Here is a 20929-nt window from a genome sequence, read left to right as displayed (position 1 = left end):
CACACAGGTGAGCTCGATAATATTCAAATGCACGACTGATTCTTGCACTAATCCCACAACCCATTAGGGAAACCAAACATTTCAGGGATTTGAATTGGCTTAGACCATCTTAGACCTGGATCTGAACACCTGGAATTCCAGTCAGCAAATAAGCATGCAGGTTGCTTGTAACCTGTGGACCAAAAAGAAACAAAAATGACCACTACTATGCTTTATTCCTTCAGCAAGTGTTTAATGAGTTGCACCTTCTATACAGCAGTTTTTGCTGAACCAATTTCCTTGCTGCACATTAACTGGCTGAATGAATTTGGCATTTTAAAAAAAAAGCAAAAGAATACTGCACATGTGCAAACACAGTTTTTGGAGTATTTATATATATTAACTAATCTCCTGTGGCATTGCTTATAAGTAGTCCGGGGAATGAACATAGGTGAGATGTTTAGCTGCTTACTTAATCTAGTCTGTCCCTTTTAAAGCCACTGCTCTGGTGCTGTCTGTGAGGAAGTGGTCTAAATGGGTGCATCTTAAAATCAATTTGAGGCTAATTGTTGGTATTTTAGATTGCCAGTTGTTCATAAATATCCAGTTCATGGCCTTGGTGAAAGGTCAGGTACCCAAGATAATATATATACTTTTGACACTTGAAATAAGATACCTGAAATGAGACTCGTGGTAGATCCAAAACATATATTTATTATTGAACTAATGAGTTGCTCTCCCATGGCATTGCATGCTGGGAGTCAGAGCTAAGTGTGGTCTTCAAGTGAAGCTGTATTAGATGATAGGGAATAATTGGACCAGGGTGTGAAGATATAATTTAGTCCCTATTTTAAAGTCATGCATTCTGTCCTAAAATATCCTAATATCTGTAGTTAACCAGCAAACCGTAGACCAATTTGGGAAGCATAGAAGTGGAGTTGGTTGGAGAGTAAGAATTTCTCTGTAGTACAGACTGAGGAGCTGGGAGGTGCCAACTAAGATGCTACCGCGACACTGCAGGCGGGGAAGTGTAATTACAATGTTACAAGTTTTTATGAGCAGTTTCCATTATAAATGTGGACATAGGGATTTATAATGGGAAAAGTTGACACAGAAATATGACAATCAGAAGTAGACAGGAAGGGCTTACAGATGTAAGATTTTTAATATATAATTATAGATATTCATTGGAATACTGGTTTCATGCTTTTGAACCATGGGAATGCCAACTTACATTGATAATCTGGAGGTTTTGCTTGATTATCTTTCTTGGATCTGGAAGAAACATAAGAATTTTATCTCCTTGTAAATTTTCCAAGTTTCAGAGGTTAAGAAAGAGAGTTCATGATTGTGCAAATTGGATATGGTCTATTTAAATAAGTCTTTTCTCATGCTATATTTTATTTGCAACTTTGCCTGTATGCCTATAATAAAAAGATATCTGTGGAATACCTCATGATCTCTTTGAAATCTCCTTGTTTCTTATGTATAACATTTTATTCACATAACATGTTGCACTTTTATTTTTTAACTTTGTAAGCAACATAGTCTATTATGGTTGCTTACACTATCTTCAGAAAGTTTGATCACCCTGCAAGAATGGCCTTCTGTGCTATAAATTTCTATGATTCTATGAATACAAGAAGTCTCAATATCCTTGCATATTGCTCCCATTGAAGTACAGGCTTTCAAGGATGTGTATGAGATTTATTAGTTTATAGTGGAAGTACTGATATTAAAGCACATGTGTTCGAAATTTTCCTTTTAGCAGGACTTTGTTCGATGACTTAACCCAACACAAAGTTAGTAACTTGTCAGAATTGAGAAAGTTTTCTTAGTGTGCTAAAATACTAGTAAAGTTCATTGCTTTAAGTAAAATGTTAGCACTTGCAGTTGCTGAAGTAGAAGTAATGTGGAGATGGAATTCCTATTTGGTTTTTCTCTGATACCTTGAATAATTGTGCTGAGGAGGGAGTGACAGACATCCTCATTATAATGTAGTGTTCTGGGCACCCTCGGCTCACTGCCATCAGCTGATAATCAGCTTCCATTTTGTTTTCCTGCGAGGTGCAACTTGCCCTTCTCCGGTGCACTTAATTGCCTGCCTGGCTCTTGCAAAGTGTTGAGTCTTTAAATCAGGATTTTCTCAGACAAGATTATTCACCTTTTTCTCATCAACAAAACAAATTTGTAAATTACAGATGGAGAAGATTATTACTACGTAGGATTTCTGTCAAGGCATCATAGGATAGGGATATTTGGAGTTAGTGTATTCTTTGCTGTTTGCTCTTTTTTATCATATTCTTTTATCCATTACTAAGACCCATTGGCATATGCCACTTTTTACATTTATTGTTTTCCACAAATGCCTTATAGTCACTGGTGTTTTGGTTTATAATAGGGAGTGTCAGCATTTAACACATGACCAGGTTTGCTAGAGTTCTGCCAGGCATTTTTGCAACAACTTATCTGTGTGTGTGTGTGTGCAAACAATTATGATAATTACTGTGACAAGACATTTTCCAGTGTAACAATATACATATATACCAATAATTCTTGCTACCCTATATGTAATTGTGATGAAAATTAAGCAGTGGCTACTTGTTTTACGACTTAAAATAACAGGAATATCACGCAAGTAATATTGAACTGTATTTTTATTTGAGTGTTAAAGGAAAACAACGTGGACACAAGCTAGTTCTTTTGATACTTGTAAATTGAAACCAGTAATATACCATTAATACATCCTGATTTTCAGCCATGTGTAATTTGTGTCTACAATTAAGGCATTAAATAAGAACAAGCTTGACCATCGATCTATTATATAAACATTTAAACTGACTGATTTCTCTGATACTTTAAAGATGTGTCCAAGTTCTGCTTTTAATGTTTGAGCTTTCATTGCACGGGTTCTATTTTTTAATATAATATTTTTATGACTGCTAGGGTTCTCTGTAGGGATTCATTATACTTTGCAGACAGCAGTTTATAGGACATTAAGCTGTAAACTAAGCTTAACTGAGGTACTGCTTTTATTTCACTTCTAGGTTTGCTGGTACTCTTTCTGCTCGACTTTGTTTATATTTGCCATTTACTCAGACTCTAGGAATTGGCTGCCCAGCTGGCCATGGTGAGTATCTTTCTATTCTTAACTCTCAAGTGCATCACCAGAAAATTGTGGGGTGCCTCATGGTTCTGTGCAGTATACTTAGCATAATGTGACTTCTCTGTAGTAACATCTAGATTTTACTGCCTTGTTTCATGGATGCTATTTTGAGTAAGGCACTCCAGCAGATATTGAGTAACAGTTGCTTATTGTTGTATGTTTTATATAGTATATCCATTTTTTTAATTATATGAATTTAACGTTTTGTTGTTCTAATCTAGTATAGCACTATCTAGATGGTATGCTGTCTGTTGGTCAGTTGGATAACAAGCCATACCCATGGAACCAGACAATGATATTGCACTGGATATTTTGATAACCAATGTAGTCTGTGTCTTTAAAACAAGATGCCATTTAAATCTGCGAAAGATTGCACTGGAAGGAACAAATGTGATCTACAAAAGAGATGTTGGGGTAAGTTCTATTCGGTTTGTGTCCTCACCTCTGCATTGTCATATTACTTGAAAGAAACCATATGACCTTCTCTATGCTGCTGCAGTGAACAATGCTAAATCATTTTATAAGCAGGAGATATGTTTAAGTCTTTCCTGTTATATTTAGTTAATTTTTAAATGTGTAGATTTCAAAGTGGTTTACTGATCTTCAGTTTTAAAGGTCACATGTTTATTCATGCTTAATTTGCTTAATGAGCACTATATGATTTCTACAATTAATCTTAGCACTAATGCTTTGTTATAAAATAACTATTTAAGTGCATATAGATAAAATTAAAGCATGTGACAATGCAGATGGCTACTATAGACTTTGGGGTGCTTAGAGTATGGATAAAAATATACTTCTGAATCTACTGTAGGAATGGATATCAAGCTGGCTACAAAACAGAAAACAGAGTAGGGGTTAAAGATAGTTACTCAGACTGGCAAATGGTGGGAAATGATGTTCCGCAAGGATCAGTGCTGGGACCACTGTTGTTCACCATTCACATAAACGATTTGTTCGCTGGAATCGGAAGTACAATTTCAAAATTTGCGGATGACACCAAATTGGGGGCTGTAGTTCATACTGTGGAGGACTGTGACAAAATACAGGAAGACATTAATAAACTTGTAGAATGGGCGTTAATTGGCAAATGAATTTCAATATAGACAAGTGTGAGGTGGTGCATTTTGGTAGGAAGAATAAGGAGGTCACATATTCCTTGGAAAATAAGAGTCTAACTGGGGTAGAGCAACAGAGGGATCGCGGGATACAGATACACAAATCACTAAAAGTAGCGACGCAAGTTAATAAGGCCATAAAAAATGGAAACCAAGTACATTTCTAGAGGGATAGAATTAAAAAGCAGAGAAGTTATGCTAAACTAGTATAGAACCTTGGTGAGACCACACTTGGAGCACTGTGAACAGTTCTGGTCTCCATATTATGAAGAGGATATAGAGGCACTGGAGAAGGTGCAATAAAGATTTACTAGAATGATACGGGAACTGAGAGGTTATACCTATCAGGGAAGATTGAACAGGTTGGGGCTCTTTTCTCTAGAAAAGAGAAGACTGAGGGGTGATGGAGGCCTTTAAGATTATGAAAGGGTTTGATAGCATTGACGTAGAGAAGATGTTTCCACTTGCGGGGGAGACCAGAACTAGGGGCCTTAAATATAAGATAGTCACTATTAAATCCAATAGGGAATTCAGGAGAAACTTCTTTACCCAGAGAGTGGTTAGAATATGGAATTCACTACCACAAGGATTAGTTGAGGTGACTAGCATAGATGCATTTAAGGGGAAGCTAGATAAACACATGAGGGAGAAAGGAATAGAAGGATATGCTGATAGGGTTAGATGAAGTAGGGAGGGAGGAGGCTCTGGTGGAGCATAAACACCAGCATAGACCTGTTGGGCCGAATGGCCTGTTTCTGTGTTGTACATTCTGTGTAACTGGGTACTGATTTTCAAACTTCAGCTTTTGGTGCATTTTCATTGGCTGCCTTTGATTCTTGCAGCAAAAAAAAACTCATTCAAGAGAATGAACAAAATTTCAACTGGACTCTGCAGAATTCCTTGCCTTCCTGGCCTGGTGGAAGATAAAGATCCAGCATCACTAATCATGTAGAGCCATGTACCTGAATGTATTCCTGTAACCCCACCCCCCCCCCAACATAGTAAATGGATACTTTTCTCAAGTTAAAACATTACTCCAACCTATTAGCCTCTAAATATATCTGCCACCACTCACTATACTAACTGAACCATTTTAATGAATAATCAGGACATAGGACTTCAAGTCACTGAAACTAATTTTGTGTCTTTAAAAACATTATATGAGCTTACAGTTGTGTTTTTATTAAAGTCAATAGAATTCACCAAATTATATGGCAACACTGATTTAAATCTACTTAAATTTTGAGATAGTAAAACAGATAGATGACTGTTCACTTTAAAAAGGAAGGTTACTCTAGGGGTAAGTGATATTAATGTGAAGTATTTCAATATCTCTCAGTAATACAGTTCCTGTTTTTCAAAAAAAAATAAAAGGTCTTTTATAGAGTCCTGAATTCATCACTTTACCATACTAAGAAAATCAAATTGTGATGAGCTTAATCAAGAGGGTCTTTGGAGTATATGGTTTCAGCACATGTGCTGACTATGGACCACGGTGATACAATTTGTGTTTCTTTTTGTTGTTCATTCTAACTGAGCCCCTCATTCAGGATTTCTTGTGTGCCATCTGTGTGAGACTCAGTATCTGCAGGAAAACCTATTTTTTTTGGATCAAATAACCATAGTTCAAACACAAACTCTACACAAATTCAATTGCAATTCAAAAATATCAGACACTGTAGGTTTGTTGATTATAGTAAGAAATAACGCTCAACTAAGAAGCTGAAATTCTTCCATTTGGGCATGAGGTGTCACTGTTCACTCATTTATGCTTCCTTTAAAATGGAGAAAAGCTGGCATAATTTACTTTAGTGCAAAACACTTTCATGAATTACTTTTTGTTCTTTTATTATAAATGTTATTATAAAATAGATTATTTTACTCCTCGGCATCATTGGTACTTTCATTATCCACAAAATCAATAATTTACATCTGAAATAACGCTCAGCGGGCAGCAATAGTATTCATGGTGTTCCAGAATTCATTTACAGAGACAAATGGATTTGTACAGAAATGCCCCTCCATAGAGTGATTCACTGGTATTGTCTATCTTTTGAGGATTCTTTTGTAAACAAAAAAGGGCCACGGTCACAAGCCAAGGTTCAATATTGCTTATGACAGTCTTATGTTGTGCCAATGGTGAAAGAACTTCCATTTAAAGACCACCATATGAACACATTTAGGAATTCATCCTGTGATGTAGACCCTAAAGGGTTAACTACTGTTCCATTTTTGTATTTTCAATGCAGTTAATGCTGTCTAGGATAATGAAACTACCATGAACTTCCACTTCCATTAAACTCTTCACTAATGGGGTGTTCTGTTTCTTTCACTTATTTCATGATAACTCAAGTCTGAAATAGTTGTGAGCTATGGGTTTGTCACACTTTTGGGAGAACTACTTTAACTCCACCATCCATGTGACCAACGTCTCCTGTAACACACTGGTGTGATTTATTTATTTAATTGAGTTCCAATTGAAAAAAGGTGTACAAGGGTCTTGTTTAGATTTAAAACAGGAAGAGTTTTGAGAAAAGTAATAAAAGAATGAAGAAATATATTACATTTGACAACTATAATAGACTGACATCTAATGGTTATGTACATGAGGTTGATATTAGTACAATTCAATGTGACAGGGTAAATTTAAAGTAAAATGAATGAATTGGAAAATCGTGGGGTGTGTGCTTGTGATTCTTGATGTGTGCTCCCGGCAAGTGAGGCTGCATGATGGGTGCTCATCGTGAAAATTGGCCCTTATATTTTACAGTTTATCTTCAAGCTAATGATTTAGAGCATTTTTCCACACAATTGAAAGGTATGTGATTCACCATTGGCTTTCAACTGTACTGCGTTCAGTTTTGGGCACTGTACCTCAGGAAAGATATATTAACCTTTGAAGGCATACATCGCAGACTCACCAGAATGATACCTCGCCTTAAAGGATTACATTACGAGGGAATACTTGACTTGTATTCCTTTGAGTTTTGAAGATAGAGGGGTAATCTAATTGAGTTGTTTAAAGTGATTCAGTACAGTAGATACAGAGAAATTATTTTTAAAATTCATATACACTATTCATTGTTATAGTAAGTGTTTTGTATATAATCATTTTGATTTTCATGTGTGAATTATTGAATAGTTACTGCTAAATTAGCATACATACTCAGATTATATTAGCATAAGAAAATCAATAAAGTACTAAGCCTATAACTTCTAGATGACAGTCCAGACTTGATCAATATTAGGCAAAAGTTACATCTAGCAGTAATGAATAGAAAGCATGCATATAAAATTCTAATCATTTTGGGAATAAGACAAAGCCAAGTGCTTAAAATGATTACTGGCATCAGACAAATCTTAATTACCATAGTGCTTTCCATATAACATGCACTATTTTACATTCAGACCTAGAATTTAGGTGCACGTTATCTACAAGTATTTTATACCAAAGCAGACCGTTGTCATTTTTGTATATAACATGATCCAGAATTCAATTAAACAAAATATAAATGTGACATTCTCGATGATGTACCAGGCATTCTATGACAAAGGCACAGCTAATAATTTGTTACATACGTTTGCAGAAGGTGTTAATGAAACTGAGGAAACCCAGGATAACAGCCACAATCTGGTCCTCAGGGAAAATTATATGCACTGGAGCTACAAGGTAAGAACTTAATTTTCTTTTTAAAAGCTTTTTATTCTAGTATTAAAATTGACAATCGATTTATTTCATCTTAAGATCTTCTTTATTTTAATGACACTAACATTATATATAAGTAGGATTAGATAACTGTGGGCTCGATTTTCGCACCTCCGAGCGGGTGCGTTCGTGGCGGGGGGCTGCGAAAATCGGGGATTCACGGGGCGGGTCCGGAGCCCGGCTCCAACCCACCCACTTCTGGGTTCCCCAGTGACGCGCTGACATGCGCGCGCAGCCCCCGCTTGTGGGACTCCCACCGGCAATTAAAGCCGGTGGGGTGCCACTTGAAGTAATTAACTAGGTACTTCAGGTTGTTTACAGACCTGATTTTTTAGGAGGGGTGGGATTTTCAGATCAACTGGGACTGTTTCCCGTACTGGGGGAAACACTCCCAGTTGAAATGGATGTGTTGCAGCCATCAGCCTGTGGCAGCTGCAAAGGTCCATTTGACAGGTGGGGGTGGGGGACCCTCACTCATTGCAGGAGGCCACTCTGTCACTTTGGACAAAGTTTGGCCTCCACCACCCTCCTCCTAACAATAAAATTCACCAACTTACACACTTATCCCGGTGTCCAGACACATTTACCTACCTTGCGGACCCCCTCAAATGTACATCTTCCAGATGGGGGCTGCCATAGCTGCAGTCATGACCTCCTCGGAGGACGAACAGCATCGCCGGCCACGCCGTCCACCTCTGACACGTGGAGACACATCCACCTGCACAGCAGGAGGGAGGGCAACGGCAGAGAGAGATGCGTCGCAGAAGGCACTACCCTCACCACATGGTCTACAGACCGAGGCTCATCTTCCTGGACCTCTCTGAGCAGCAGTGTACACGGAGGCTCAGAGTCACTCGACATGTAGTCGTGGACATCTGCAGCCTCCTTCATGCCGAGCTGTTCCCGGCTGGCCCGAGCACCATCTTCTTACCTGTCGTTGTCAAAGTCACCACTGCCCTCAACAGCTTCTCCTCCGCATCCTTCCAGGGTGCCACCGGGGACATCGCCGACTTCTCTCAGTCATCTGCACAAAAGAGCCCTGCAAATACACCTACACCCACTCTGCAGTGACAAAATGGGTGGCATCAGTTGTGGGTCTTCATAGTGATCCTCAGGAAAGGGCTTTATTGCACAAACCAGACAAGATTCGCAAAGACATGCTAGTAGTGGTGACAATATAATATGTAATGTGAGTTGGTCAGAAATTAAATATAAGTAAAAACCATGACAAACCCTCAAGCACCCTTGTGCATCCCCTTCAAGCTCACGACACGTTTGCCTTAAGCTTCCTACTGCACATATGTGATGCATGCCCTGTGGCTGCAGCACAGATAGTGGCAGGTTGAGTGAGCCTGGCTGTGAAAGAGATACATGATGCATGAGAGGGTGAGTATGAGATAGAGCCATGAGATTGTATGAGGATTGGGTTGAGTGGTAGTCGTGGGATGAGTACTGGCGAGGTGAGTAAGTGCAGGTAAGATGAGGATGTGTTTTGAGTGGGTGTGATGGGTGATGTGATAGAGTAGTGTCGGCAGTGCAGAAGCAGACGTTGGGGTGGGGGCGGTGATGTGGCAGACGGAGTGTCGGGGAATGAGTAAGTGTACTCACTTTGGCTGACCTACTTAGGTCATTGAAGCGCCTCCTGCACTGTATGCAGGTGGGCGATATGTTGGTGGTGCAAGTGACCTCCTCTGCCACCTCGAGCCAGGCCTTCTTGGTGGCAGAGGCAGGTCACTTCCTCCCGCCCACCAGGGGGAAGATCTCTGTCCTCCCCCTCCTCCTCACCCCATCCAATAGACCTGGAGTGAGGCATCATTAAACCTGGGAGCAGCCTTCCCCTTGGGCTGCTCCATGCTGTAATTTTTCCTATTTTCTGCAGCATCAGTCAGTGGAGGACTGCCCCTGTAAATAGGGCTCCTCCAACTGACAGACCTTACTGCGCATGCGCAGTCCGCCTGCTGCGCAGCTTTCCAGCGCGATTGCGTGCGGAGCACACTGATTTCACTGGGCACGTTACCCACGCGCCCAGTCAACCCCCCGCTGCGAACCCACTGCCCTCCTAATATCGGGCCCTATGAATTGGGAAATTTCTGCCTGTGTTTTCCCAGATAAGTGGAAAAAACACTATCTGTATTTATATGAATGATGATGTAATATAAAATGAGATGTACCTGTAAAGTATATATTGTAAATTTATGCTTATAGATAGTTACAAACCAAATCATTATTCTCTATTTTGTTCCATACACCATAATATATGTGTAATATTATGGAATCAATGTATATATAAATATGTCCGGTTACTGATGTTTTTGCCTGCAATAATATATATTAAAATACTGGGAAAGAGCTTGGTCACTAGAGGGCACAACAAGAACCTCAGAAGTGATTCTAGGTAAATTTTATGAGTTAGAGCTCTAATGCAAAGCAACAAGAGTACATATTGAGAATTCCGATGCTCTGTTCACACTTGAATTCCCAATATGCTCTCCTATTAATGAACGTCTTACGCCGGGAACACTGGGGGTGAAATTCAATTTCAGTGGGAGCACAAAGTGGGCGGTAGTGGACTAACCACCCCGTCCAATTTTTCTTTTGATTGCTGTCAGTGGAAAGGAAAATCGATGGGGGTATATAATTGGCGACCAATCCACTACTGCCCATTTTGCAACCCAGCAAGGTTACATTTCACTCCCACTGATCATAAAATTTGCCCTGTGTCATTCAATTGTGCTAATGTCAACTTTGTATACCTGACCATTTGGTGTCAGTCAACCATTATGTATTTCTTCATTCCATTATCAAGATCACTCCCTACCCAATTTCAAAATGTATTTCTAGTGTTTAAAATCTGTGATGCAGTAGTTTACAATACTTCAGCTGAAATATAATGTCACAAGATCTTTTTGTGCAAAATTAATTAAATTTTTTCAAACACAATTTAGTGAAGAAGATGCAAAAACTGGTGCTCGAAGATTAGCCCGTCTTCTGCAGAAACTGGGTTTTCAGGTAACTCTTTTGTATGTTATATTTGTATAGCAAGTCTAAGTACAGAGCTAATGAAAATCACCATTGGTTACTTCAGCTAGTGATGTGGATTTTTGGTATCTAGATTTTAAATAAGCTGTCCTCTGCAGTGTAACTTTTGCACTCAATGACCCTATTATTCCACGCTAAAACTGAAATTTTAATCTCTAATTACAGTTAGAATTGATTTCATTTGTATGTCTTGTCTATTTTTAAATTCTACCTGTGCCCTATAAGCCTATATACAAAAATTAGACCCTGAGTCTGGCCAAATATACTAATTACTTCATAATTCAGTTCTATAATACCACTGCCCTATAGTACGTAAAGGGCTCAGAAAGTCTAGTGGGAGTACTTTTTATTGTAAGTACTCGCTTTTGTTATAAATTGGATAGCCAGGTGGTGATGGATAGTCTTAAATTGTTTCCAAGCCTTTATTCACAAAGCCCATTACACCAACACCGCACCCTAGATCAACTCTCTTATAAATGGATACAAGAGAGCTCCCAATTGATATGCACCACCTGAATACAATTAACACTAATTGATATAAATCACATGGATACAATTAACACCTTTTTTATAGTAGAAAATTATGTACATGCCAAAAATTCCTTTGACGTTTTAATAGAAACATCATTTTTTTTGTCAGCAAGAGGAACCTCAAGTTTGGTCTCCTCTTGCAAGTCCTCTCTGATGATACTACTGGCTTTGAGTATCTCTGGATCCTGCAGCAGTTCCATTGTAAGCAAATGGGGGCTGAGTATTTAGACTTCTGTATTCCCAATCTATGATGTGGTTTCCTACGGTGTCTCTGCTCCAGAACAATTGGCAGGTTAGTCTGAAATCATGGCCCGTGTTTACTCTGGAGCCACTCCAGGACACAGGGTGATGTCACCAATGGTGACGTCACCAATGTCACCATTGGTGATGTCACCTGAACAGCTTAACAGGGAGGATGACCCTATTTGAATGTCTCCATGCCAGCAATAATTCAAGTTTTTATAAAAAAACATTGGAAATTTCTAATGTGATTTATTTTCTTCTATAAAAAGGATAGTACTATGAACAGATTTTCTGCCTCTTTTAAGTATTGAATATATACACAATAATACAAATGCTAGTAACAACAGCAATTTGCAATTTTATTTAGCACTAATTACTTAAGGAGAAGTGTCTCAGAGCACTTTACAGGAGGGAGAAAGGGAAGAGAGTTGGTGGGATGCAACAACATGGTCAAAAAAGATCTTAGTGAGGCTTTTGAAAGCAGGAAGGGAGGTGGAAAGGCAAAGATGCTGAAGGAAGAAGTTCCAGAGGACCATAGGTAGCTGAAGTTGCAACTGCTGGTGATGGGATGGAAGGAGTGGGGAGCAATATGTATGTCAGTATCGGATAATTGGAGGGGTGTACACAAGATGCAGAGCTAGAGGAGATAGCAGAAATAGTGAGAGGCAAGGCCATGGAGAGAAAATGAGAAACTCTGGGACACAGGAAGCCAGTAGAAGTTGATGGGAACAGGATTGGTGGAGATGCAGGCCATAACGTGAGTGAGAACACAGGACACAGTATTTTGTATAATTTGTAGTTTGTGGATGGTGGAAGTGGGGAAGCCAGCCAGGATCACCTTGGAGGAAGACAGTTGTAATGTGTTAATGACATGGATTAGGGTTTCAGCAACAGAAGGTCAGAGGTGAGACAGAGGCAGGTTTTGGAAGTGAAAGAAAGTGGCCTTGGTGATGGATTGAATATAAAGGAGAAAGCTGAGCTTAGGGCGAAGTAGTGATGAAGACAAGTTTAACTTGACATTACGACAATGTACTTGCAATCTGTATGTACTTAATCACAGTGTGTAACTAATAATTGGTGCTAATCAAAGTTTATGTTTATATTGTAGCTACCAGCCTGAGACCAGCAGTTACAAAATGAATTCCAGCCTGTCAGTAGCTTGTTTATACTTAAATGAAAACAGAAAATGCTGGAAATACTCAGAAGTCAGGCAGCATCTGTGGAGAAAGAAACAGAGTTAACGTTTCAGGTCAATGACCCTGACTTGCTGAGTATTTCCAGCATTTTCTGTCTTTATTTCAGATTTCCAGCATCTGCAGTATTTTGCTTTTGCTTGTTTATATTTCCTGGCTCTGAATTGAACACTTAGAACCTCTGCATCCCTACACCTATACGCATGCATAGAGTTTCGCACTCTGCAATGCATTTTAAATTTATTGAGAGTGTGAACTGGAGTGTCCACACTCTCAAAACATTTAAAACCATTCTGTGTGATTATAAAGTATGCAGGAAATCCAAGTCGAATACAGAGTACTTTCTGAACTAGGTCTGATACTACCCATGAGCTATATCCTATGCAGTGTCAAATGCAGTGGTGTGAGATGGCCTTCCTGAAGCTGCTTTGCAAAAATGACAAAACTGTGTCCTAAAATAGCTGGTATGATTAAAGTAATAACAGAACAATAGTAACCTAGGTTTCAGGAATACATAATGTTTCACTTCCTCAAAATGGACTCCCCTTGGCTTTTCTCTACATTATTACTCAAGTCTCAAAATAGATTTGGTAACTGCTGTTTCAGGCTGATTATCTCAGCAATCCTGCTTTACCTCTGCTCTCTAATTATGTGAATGATATTGTCTGACTGAAAGGATTTTGTTTTTGCGAGTTTATTCTGACCCAATTTAACAGACCCATCTCTCCACCAGTCTGGCAATTCAATGTCAATTACTGCATAATTAAAGGCAATTTTGTGCTGTGGATTTGTCCGTCCATTCCCCCCCCCCCCCCAAGGGACTGGCTTCAGATTGCCACAAACTTATTGGACATATAGGGCTATTACAGCCAGTAGAGAGGAGAATTTTATCCCATCAGCATATACTGGATATTAACTCGGGTGCCAAAGCGGGAAGGCCAGTATCTAACTGATTACACACGCTAGATGTATTTGTAATCAGATATTTTCATTGTTAACTGTGAATGTAATAGCAGGCAGATGTTAAAATGTGTAGTACAGTATTAGACTTTTTTTAAACTCTTCTCTCCTCATTCTGAAGGTAAAATTTGCTGGTTATAAAGTTGTCAACGTTCTGGCTGTATGCACTATGCCATTTGAAATAAGGCTGCCAGAATTCACCAAAAAGAATCGGCCAATTGCAAGGTATGCACTTGGAAGTTATTGAGTATAACTGTGATAAAAACAGAAATATTGGAAATACATGGGTTGTCCCAACAGCAACTGAAAAATGACTAGAGCAGATGAAAGATCTCTACCCCAAACATAAACTCACATTTTTTCTTTTCAGATGTTGACAGACCTGCTGTGTATTTCCAGCATTTGTTTTTATTTCAAATTTGCAGCATTTGAAGTTTTATCTTTCTTTCTCTCTTGAGTGTTGCTGTTATTTTGTAACAATCTCTATAACTATATTGCTAGTAGTTATGCTTTCTGTCATTTTGTTTAGTTACTGAAATTCCGGTGTTTTTTCCTTCTCTTGCAGCTATGAGCCAGAACTCCATCCTGCAGCATCTTATAGAGTTAAAGCGTTAAAGGCTACACTTCAAATTTTTTCCACGGGAAGTATAACTATAACAGGTGCGCTTGCAAACCACAGGTTAAACTCAGCTACAGTAACCACTAACTTCTTCATTTTCAGATTCCTCCACATTTCATAAGTTTAGTAAAAAATCAGTATTTTATGTGAGTAAAGATGTGTAGCTGCCTTTTGAAGAATTTCCATTGGATTGCATGAGGTCAGTATTATGTTGTTGTGCATGATTTCTTCCTACACATTGGGCACAATTTTAACATTGAAAAACGGGTGGGGTGGGGGGGGCATTCAAAATCGCAACCATTTCAGACCCGCCCCCAAACCACCCATTTCTAGTTTTCACTGGGGCAGGACGAGGGGCAGGCAGCCAACCCACTCCCAGGAGGCTGGTTGGTTACTAAAACCTTTCAAGGAGGCTGCAGGCCTCCATTTTTACAGGTTTTGTGATTTCAGCCCCAGAGGTCAGGATTCCTGAGCTTTCTCCTTTCCGCCACGCGAAAGAAGGCGAGAAGGCCCGAAACTACAGGTAAGTGCCTTTCTGGTACAGCTTGTGGGCCCGGAGGAGCAGGAGTCCTTCCCCCAGGCCCAACAAGCCTACCCACCCCCCCTCCCCCTACAATGACCCCCTATCTCTTTTTTCTCCTCCCCCCCCCCCCCCCCACAGTGATTGCGGACCTCCCCAATCCTGACACCCTCGATCGCAGATTCCCACGATGACTCCCGATCCCGACGCTCTTCCCCCCCCCCCCCCCCCCCCCCAACTGACCCCGATCCCTTCCTCCCATGACTGACTGTTCCCCCCCAGTCCAGACAAACAAAGACTTACCTGAACACGTCCTCTCCCTGGCTGCTCTCCTGTCTGACTGAGACCAGCCTGACAGTCGGACGGCAAACCGACAAAAAGAAATAAAAGATGTCCTTACGTCAAAATAGTAAGGATGTCCAAGAAACCCATACTTCCGGGTTTCCTGTCCACAATTTGACAACCCCGCCCCCTTCCCAGCTCAGGGTCAAAATTATGCCCATTAAATATAGTCTTCTCTGTGCAGCATCTACTCAGTTCCCTCTCTCCTGTTGACAGTCCATTGTGTAATACCATTGAAATGTTTAAAGTACATTTCAGAACTTTCATTATTCCTCCCATCAACCTGAATAAATCCACTTTTTTAGTTCAGAGATATTCCTAAAATGTTAACTTGAAAAAATGTACAATTTGCAGTTGCCAACGAAGCTCACAGCTGTTTGAGGATAGTGTTTAATATGCCGGTCAAATAATGTCAATAAATTACTTTAGAAAAAACTGATCACCAAGGCAGTGTTAACCAGATGTTCTGGATAGCAGCGAGGGAAAGAAAAAGTATTTGCTAGAAAGACTCAATTAATAATAAATCCTTTTGTGTTACGATTTTCTGTCCTGCTATTTCCTTTTTGACCCACAATTAATTTCCCTCCATGTATGTCTTTCCTTCCAGGTCACAAAGTATTAAATGCTAGTATTTGTCAGCATTGTCTTTTTTTTAGTGGCAGTAGCATTTTTAACAAGTGAGATTTTTATAATTGGCTCCTTAATGGTATCACTGCAACAAAGGAGCATGAAAACAAAAACATGAATTGGGCATCTGCTTGTCCTTGCATCCCTAACACATAATATATTATAATTTGCACTAGTAATTTTCCATAACACGAAATACATTATTTCCTTAAGGCAGAAAATACTCAGTCAAAGTATTGCATTGATTTCTTGATTCAGTAGTGAGAAAGATGATATGGGTTTTGAATAAGGAAAAGATTTTAAAAATCAGATTGTGAAACAGGATCTGAATAATGGAGTAAACTGGATTAATTGAATTGACAATAACATCACTTAGTTGTCATTTTGCAATTGCATTTATTAAAGTTTATGTTAACAGTTGTGGTCCATATTCAGGACGTAACCAGCATTTTTAGAGTTATTGCACTGTAAGGATAATGGATTATAATTTCACAGTAATAGCGAAGATAAATGCATGTATGGAGCATGCTGAAAATAATTTAGTGTTGTCACTCGAGATTTTAAAGCAGCTAAAATAGGCTAAAGGGGTTATCACGTTTCAGGATTTTTTGACCATTTTTCCACAGATATGGGGAAATATAGCATGTTTGTTACTTTGTTTTATTAAATAAAGACAAGTTTTACTGATTTGCATTAAGTGAGTCCAATTATAACTGATGCTCTCTATGTTCACTTGCTGTGAAATAAAGCAGCTTAACGATTTGTATCTGGCCTCATCTTGTCAAGTGTTTTCTCGGTCCGCCTTTGAAAAGATTGGAGAGGTACACATAGGGGCATGTGTGAAAGACATGATTATCCAGTTCTGATCACAAGGGGATGCTATTGTTACACACCTGGGTTACGCTAAGTATAGTTAGATATTGAGCAATATGGGAACATCCCTAAATATAAGACACTCGGACTGCTTATGAGAGCAACTAGCACCACTGTACCCAAAAGAATATCTGGTAAGACCCTAAACTTGTAACAGGGTCATATTGAAGTAAGTTCTACAATACATCAAAAATCAGCAAAACTGAACTGAGAGATTTAAGTGCAAGCATATTAAAATGCTAAGAACTTTAGCATTTAGAACTTTAAACTGTAGGATTAACCTATAAAGTATGATGTATAATGTGACTTTTTTTTCTGTACCTTAGCACCCAGTATACAGTGTGTTGCCAGTGCAGTGGAGCAAACCTATCCATTAATCTTTGAGTCCAGAAAGATGATCAAATAACCATTCCTATTCTGGGACCATCCTTTGTGATTACTGAATGGATGACTACAGAGACAAATTTTACTATGTAATAATTCCAGGAATGGACCTACGGCGAATGAGAGACTGTGAGAAGCTTATGAAAATGTATGAACACAATGCAAATGTATTCATATTGGGATGTTAATATTGTTTTATTGTGAACTGTTTACATGACATGATGCTGCTGTTTTTCTTGGGAGAGCTCTCCTTTTAGTCTGTGCAGTAAGGGAACAGGATTGTAAAATGTGCACTACATTTAAAGTTGAACCATTTTTTCTGGTTGAGCTTTGTGTTTTATTGTGAGGTCTTTTTTAAAAAAAATTTATGCTGTATATGAAAACCAAAGATGCCACCAATGTTACTGTTCATTTGGTTAAAGTGTTTAAATAAAATTAATAGATGTGTACTTAATTTTAAGCAAGAACCTTGCCGTAAGCCCTAATTTCTTTCAGAATTTATAAATGGCACGTAAGCAATTTTACATTCATTAGTAAACCCAAAACATTATTTTGGAAATCAGTTTTGACTGTAACAGGTCCTCACAAGTAAGGGCTGTGGTTGAAGTCAAATTATCATTTAGTAGTGATTAAAAATTTCAGGTAGATCTGCATTGAAAGTTCATTTTTTAAAAACGCATGTTCGGTGAGCTAATGAAAACGGAGGGTTCCTAAAAATTGGAATCAAATCACATCCTATTAATTGAAAAAGCTAATGCATCAAACCTTTCGCACATTGTAGGGTATTGAAAGATCACTTAAAATATTTGCATGGTTGCTTGTTGATCTTAATTTTTAAAATTGATCAGCTAAGCTAAGAAACTTCATATACAGCATCATCTAATGGATCAAAAATGGCACTGTAAATTTGTTTTATTAAAATAATTACATGCTGTGATGCATACCATTTATCAACCATTGGAAATGTATCAAAACATAGTAATAAGTATTGCATTAATATTCTAAAGCAGTAACTTAGGAAACGTTTTCTGTATTTGAAAAACCTTTCATGGGAATAGAATTATATAGCCCATAATGCTGCAGAAGGTGAATTTAAACTTCTACCAGGAGCCTCACACCCATACAATGAACAGAATCTCACTAATGTTGGTGAGTTCCAGGTGTTTTTTCATTTGTGCTTCACTACAAACTTCGATCACTGTTACTTTTGAGTTATGAATCTTTCATGCTCCAGAAAGAATGGCTGTAACTACCCATCACCAGTGAGATTTCTTCTCTGCACCCAGATTTACTTTGTCTATGTTTTAATAAATACTGACTTGAAAGAAAAGTGCTTTATGATGCACAGCTTTGATTTGAAGTTCTTTAATGTACCTATAGCAAGCAGATTATTACATATGTAACTTTAAAAAAAACTATGCTAATGCCCTTCCACCGTTTCCAAAAGAAAAGTTCAATTGTTAACAGTTTGGCCCACCATTACTCTCCATAATAGAAATATAATATTGCCAGTATTTCATCAGATATTCATGATTTATAATGAAAACAAGGTTTTTGTTCTGCAAAGTGCAAAGAAAGTTTGGAACTCTTGAGGGGTTTGTGCAGTAGAAAGCCCACTGCACTGTAGCAGTGAACATAATTCTCGATTCAGCTCCACTTTTCCCAGCTGAACTTGTGTTCCTCAGGTTGAGTGTCCATCCTCATAAGAGTTGCAAGTAGCACCTGTTTGATACAAGAATACTCCTATTGAACTTCAAACAAGAATTTACTTTTATCATTGTGATTTCAAAGTAATTCACAAACAAGAATTTTCAATTAGACATTACAACATCTAAATTAGAATCAAAATTCACATAGAACATAATCCTTTGAGTACTGGATAGCACTTTTGAATAGCATATTTTTTGTTGTGTAGAACAATTATGTTTTTTTTTGTAAATTTCCAGTTCTCAACAAAGTTGTAGTAGATGGATGGATGCGACTGTAACATACTGATTTACAATATTCACACAATAAATGTAGTCTTAACTATATAGTAGTTGTTTTTTTTTGATGTAGCAATGCTTCCTCGGTCTCAAAGGGTTATGTTGAGCGACAGAGTGCATCTGTCATGTAAATAGTCTACTTCAAAATGTGTCGGCATTGTTGCTTAAATGTTATGTCTTCATTCCAATTGCCAGTAGTTGGAATATTGTATTGCTTTTATACCATACCTTGGAAATCGCCTCTGCTGTTGAATTTGAGTTGGAAAGGACAATTATGTATTGCAAAGGCTAAGTGTTTGTGTTGATAAGATGTAGTTAAGATGGTATACTTACTTTTTTCATAGAAAACATGTAACTTTCATATGTAAAACTGTAAATTCAGGAAAAAAAACATCAAAATCTACTCATTTAAAGAAAAATGTGTTTTGGATTGCTTTAAAACTTTCAATAACAGGGTCACCAGATAGCTCTTGTAGTTGAACACTTGACTACCAATTATATTGAAGATGGAAATCCCAGAGCTTCCTTGAATGCATGTATTTCAGTTGGTGAACTTTTGTTTGTTCCTGCCTGGGCCAGACAGAACCACGGTAAACAATTTGGAATGAGGAAAACAAAATTGGCATTGGGAGCTGCATTGGCCTGCAGGTAGGAGGAAAACTCACTGCCTGTCGGAGGCATCTACTGGTAATAATGATATGGTAACCTTATTCTGAGTGATGATGAACTATAGCTAAAGTTTGATGTGCTGTAATTTACAAGACTTCCAATTTCAATGGAAATTAGTGAATTTTTGTTTTCCCTGGATGTGTGCACGATTGCAATATTTACTGGAGCCTATGCACCAAAAGAAAGGTGGAAATAGAAATAATTCTGAATAACTTAGATTTCCACATAAATGAGATTTTGTGATGTACAAGTAATATTGGTGGGCCAAAGAAATTGCAGGGCCTCTTCTAAAATTTGAAGTTACAGTTAAGTAGAATATTGACAGAAGCAGAAATTGATTCAAATTTCATTGTGCTAGAAAAGCTACTGCTTTATAGGTGCAATTCTTAGTCAGTCTTGTAAATGAATCTCATTCCCATGTTCGTGGAATAACACTTCAGTTCTCCTTGATACCTGCATTCTAATGGCTGGCTTCTACAATATATACCCAATGTTTTCCTGTCCAACTTGGGTTGAGTCAAATCATTTTGATACTTTATGCAGATGTAATAATATACTTGATTCAAAATTAACAATCAAATGATTACACAGTTACTTGGGTTCAGTGAAATACTACCTGTATGCAATATACGATGACTTGTTTGCAATAGACTTGATGGAGAAGACTACATATCTTTATTTTTAATTTATATACATATGATAATACTAGTCCATCCTATGTGCCTTTGCAAATGGGGAATCAAGACCATATAATCTTCAAGTGAAGGGTTAGAAGGTAGACCAGGGCGTGCTATATCAAGATTTTTAATAAGAAATGTAATGGGAAGAGTTGACACAAAAGTGCGACAAGAAATATTACAACAGGAAGTAATGTTTTGTAAACAGTGCATGCAGATGCAAGGTTTTTAATAAGATACAGAGAACAGTTGAACTTCCGTGGTGTTGATCATGGTAAATTGGAGGATACACACCCTG

General features: G+C 38.3%; 1 protein-coding gene across 3 annotated transcripts in view; it reads left to right on the top strand.

The window, feature by feature from the left end:
• tbpl1 (TBP-like 1) overlaps window positions 1-19704 on the top strand; it is a 35982-nt gene extending 16278 nt beyond the window's left edge. For 2 of the 3 annotated variants that reach the window (XM_067984855.1, XM_067984856.1), the window contains exons 2-8: window positions 3027-3109; window positions 3367-3559; window positions 7851-7933; window positions 10915-10978; window positions 14057-14160; window positions 14501-14595; window positions 17243-19704. In XM_067984855.1, coding sequence (XP_067840956.1) covers window positions 3425-3559; window positions 7851-7933; window positions 10915-10978; window positions 14057-14160; window positions 14501-14595; window positions 17243-17322 — 561 coding nt within the window. In that variant the 5' untranslated portion in view covers window positions 3027-3109; window positions 3367-3424 and the 3' untranslated portion in view covers window positions 17323-19704. The remainder of the gene's footprint in view (window positions 1-3026; window positions 3110-3366; window positions 3560-7850; window positions 7934-10914; window positions 10979-14056; window positions 14161-14500; window positions 14596-17242) is intronic. The other variant, XM_067984857.1, reaches the window with a different exon arrangement.
• The last annotated feature ends 1225 nt before the right edge of the window (window positions 19705-20929 follow it).

This window comes from Heptranchias perlo, chromosome 5, assembly GCF_035084215.1.
Source record: "Heptranchias perlo isolate sHepPer1 chromosome 5, sHepPer1.hap1, whole genome shotgun sequence".
Lineage (NCBI taxonomy): Eukaryota > Metazoa > Chordata > Chondrichthyes > Hexanchiformes > Hexanchidae > Heptranchias > Heptranchias perlo.
This window is presented reverse-complemented; position numbering and strand designations above follow the sequence as displayed.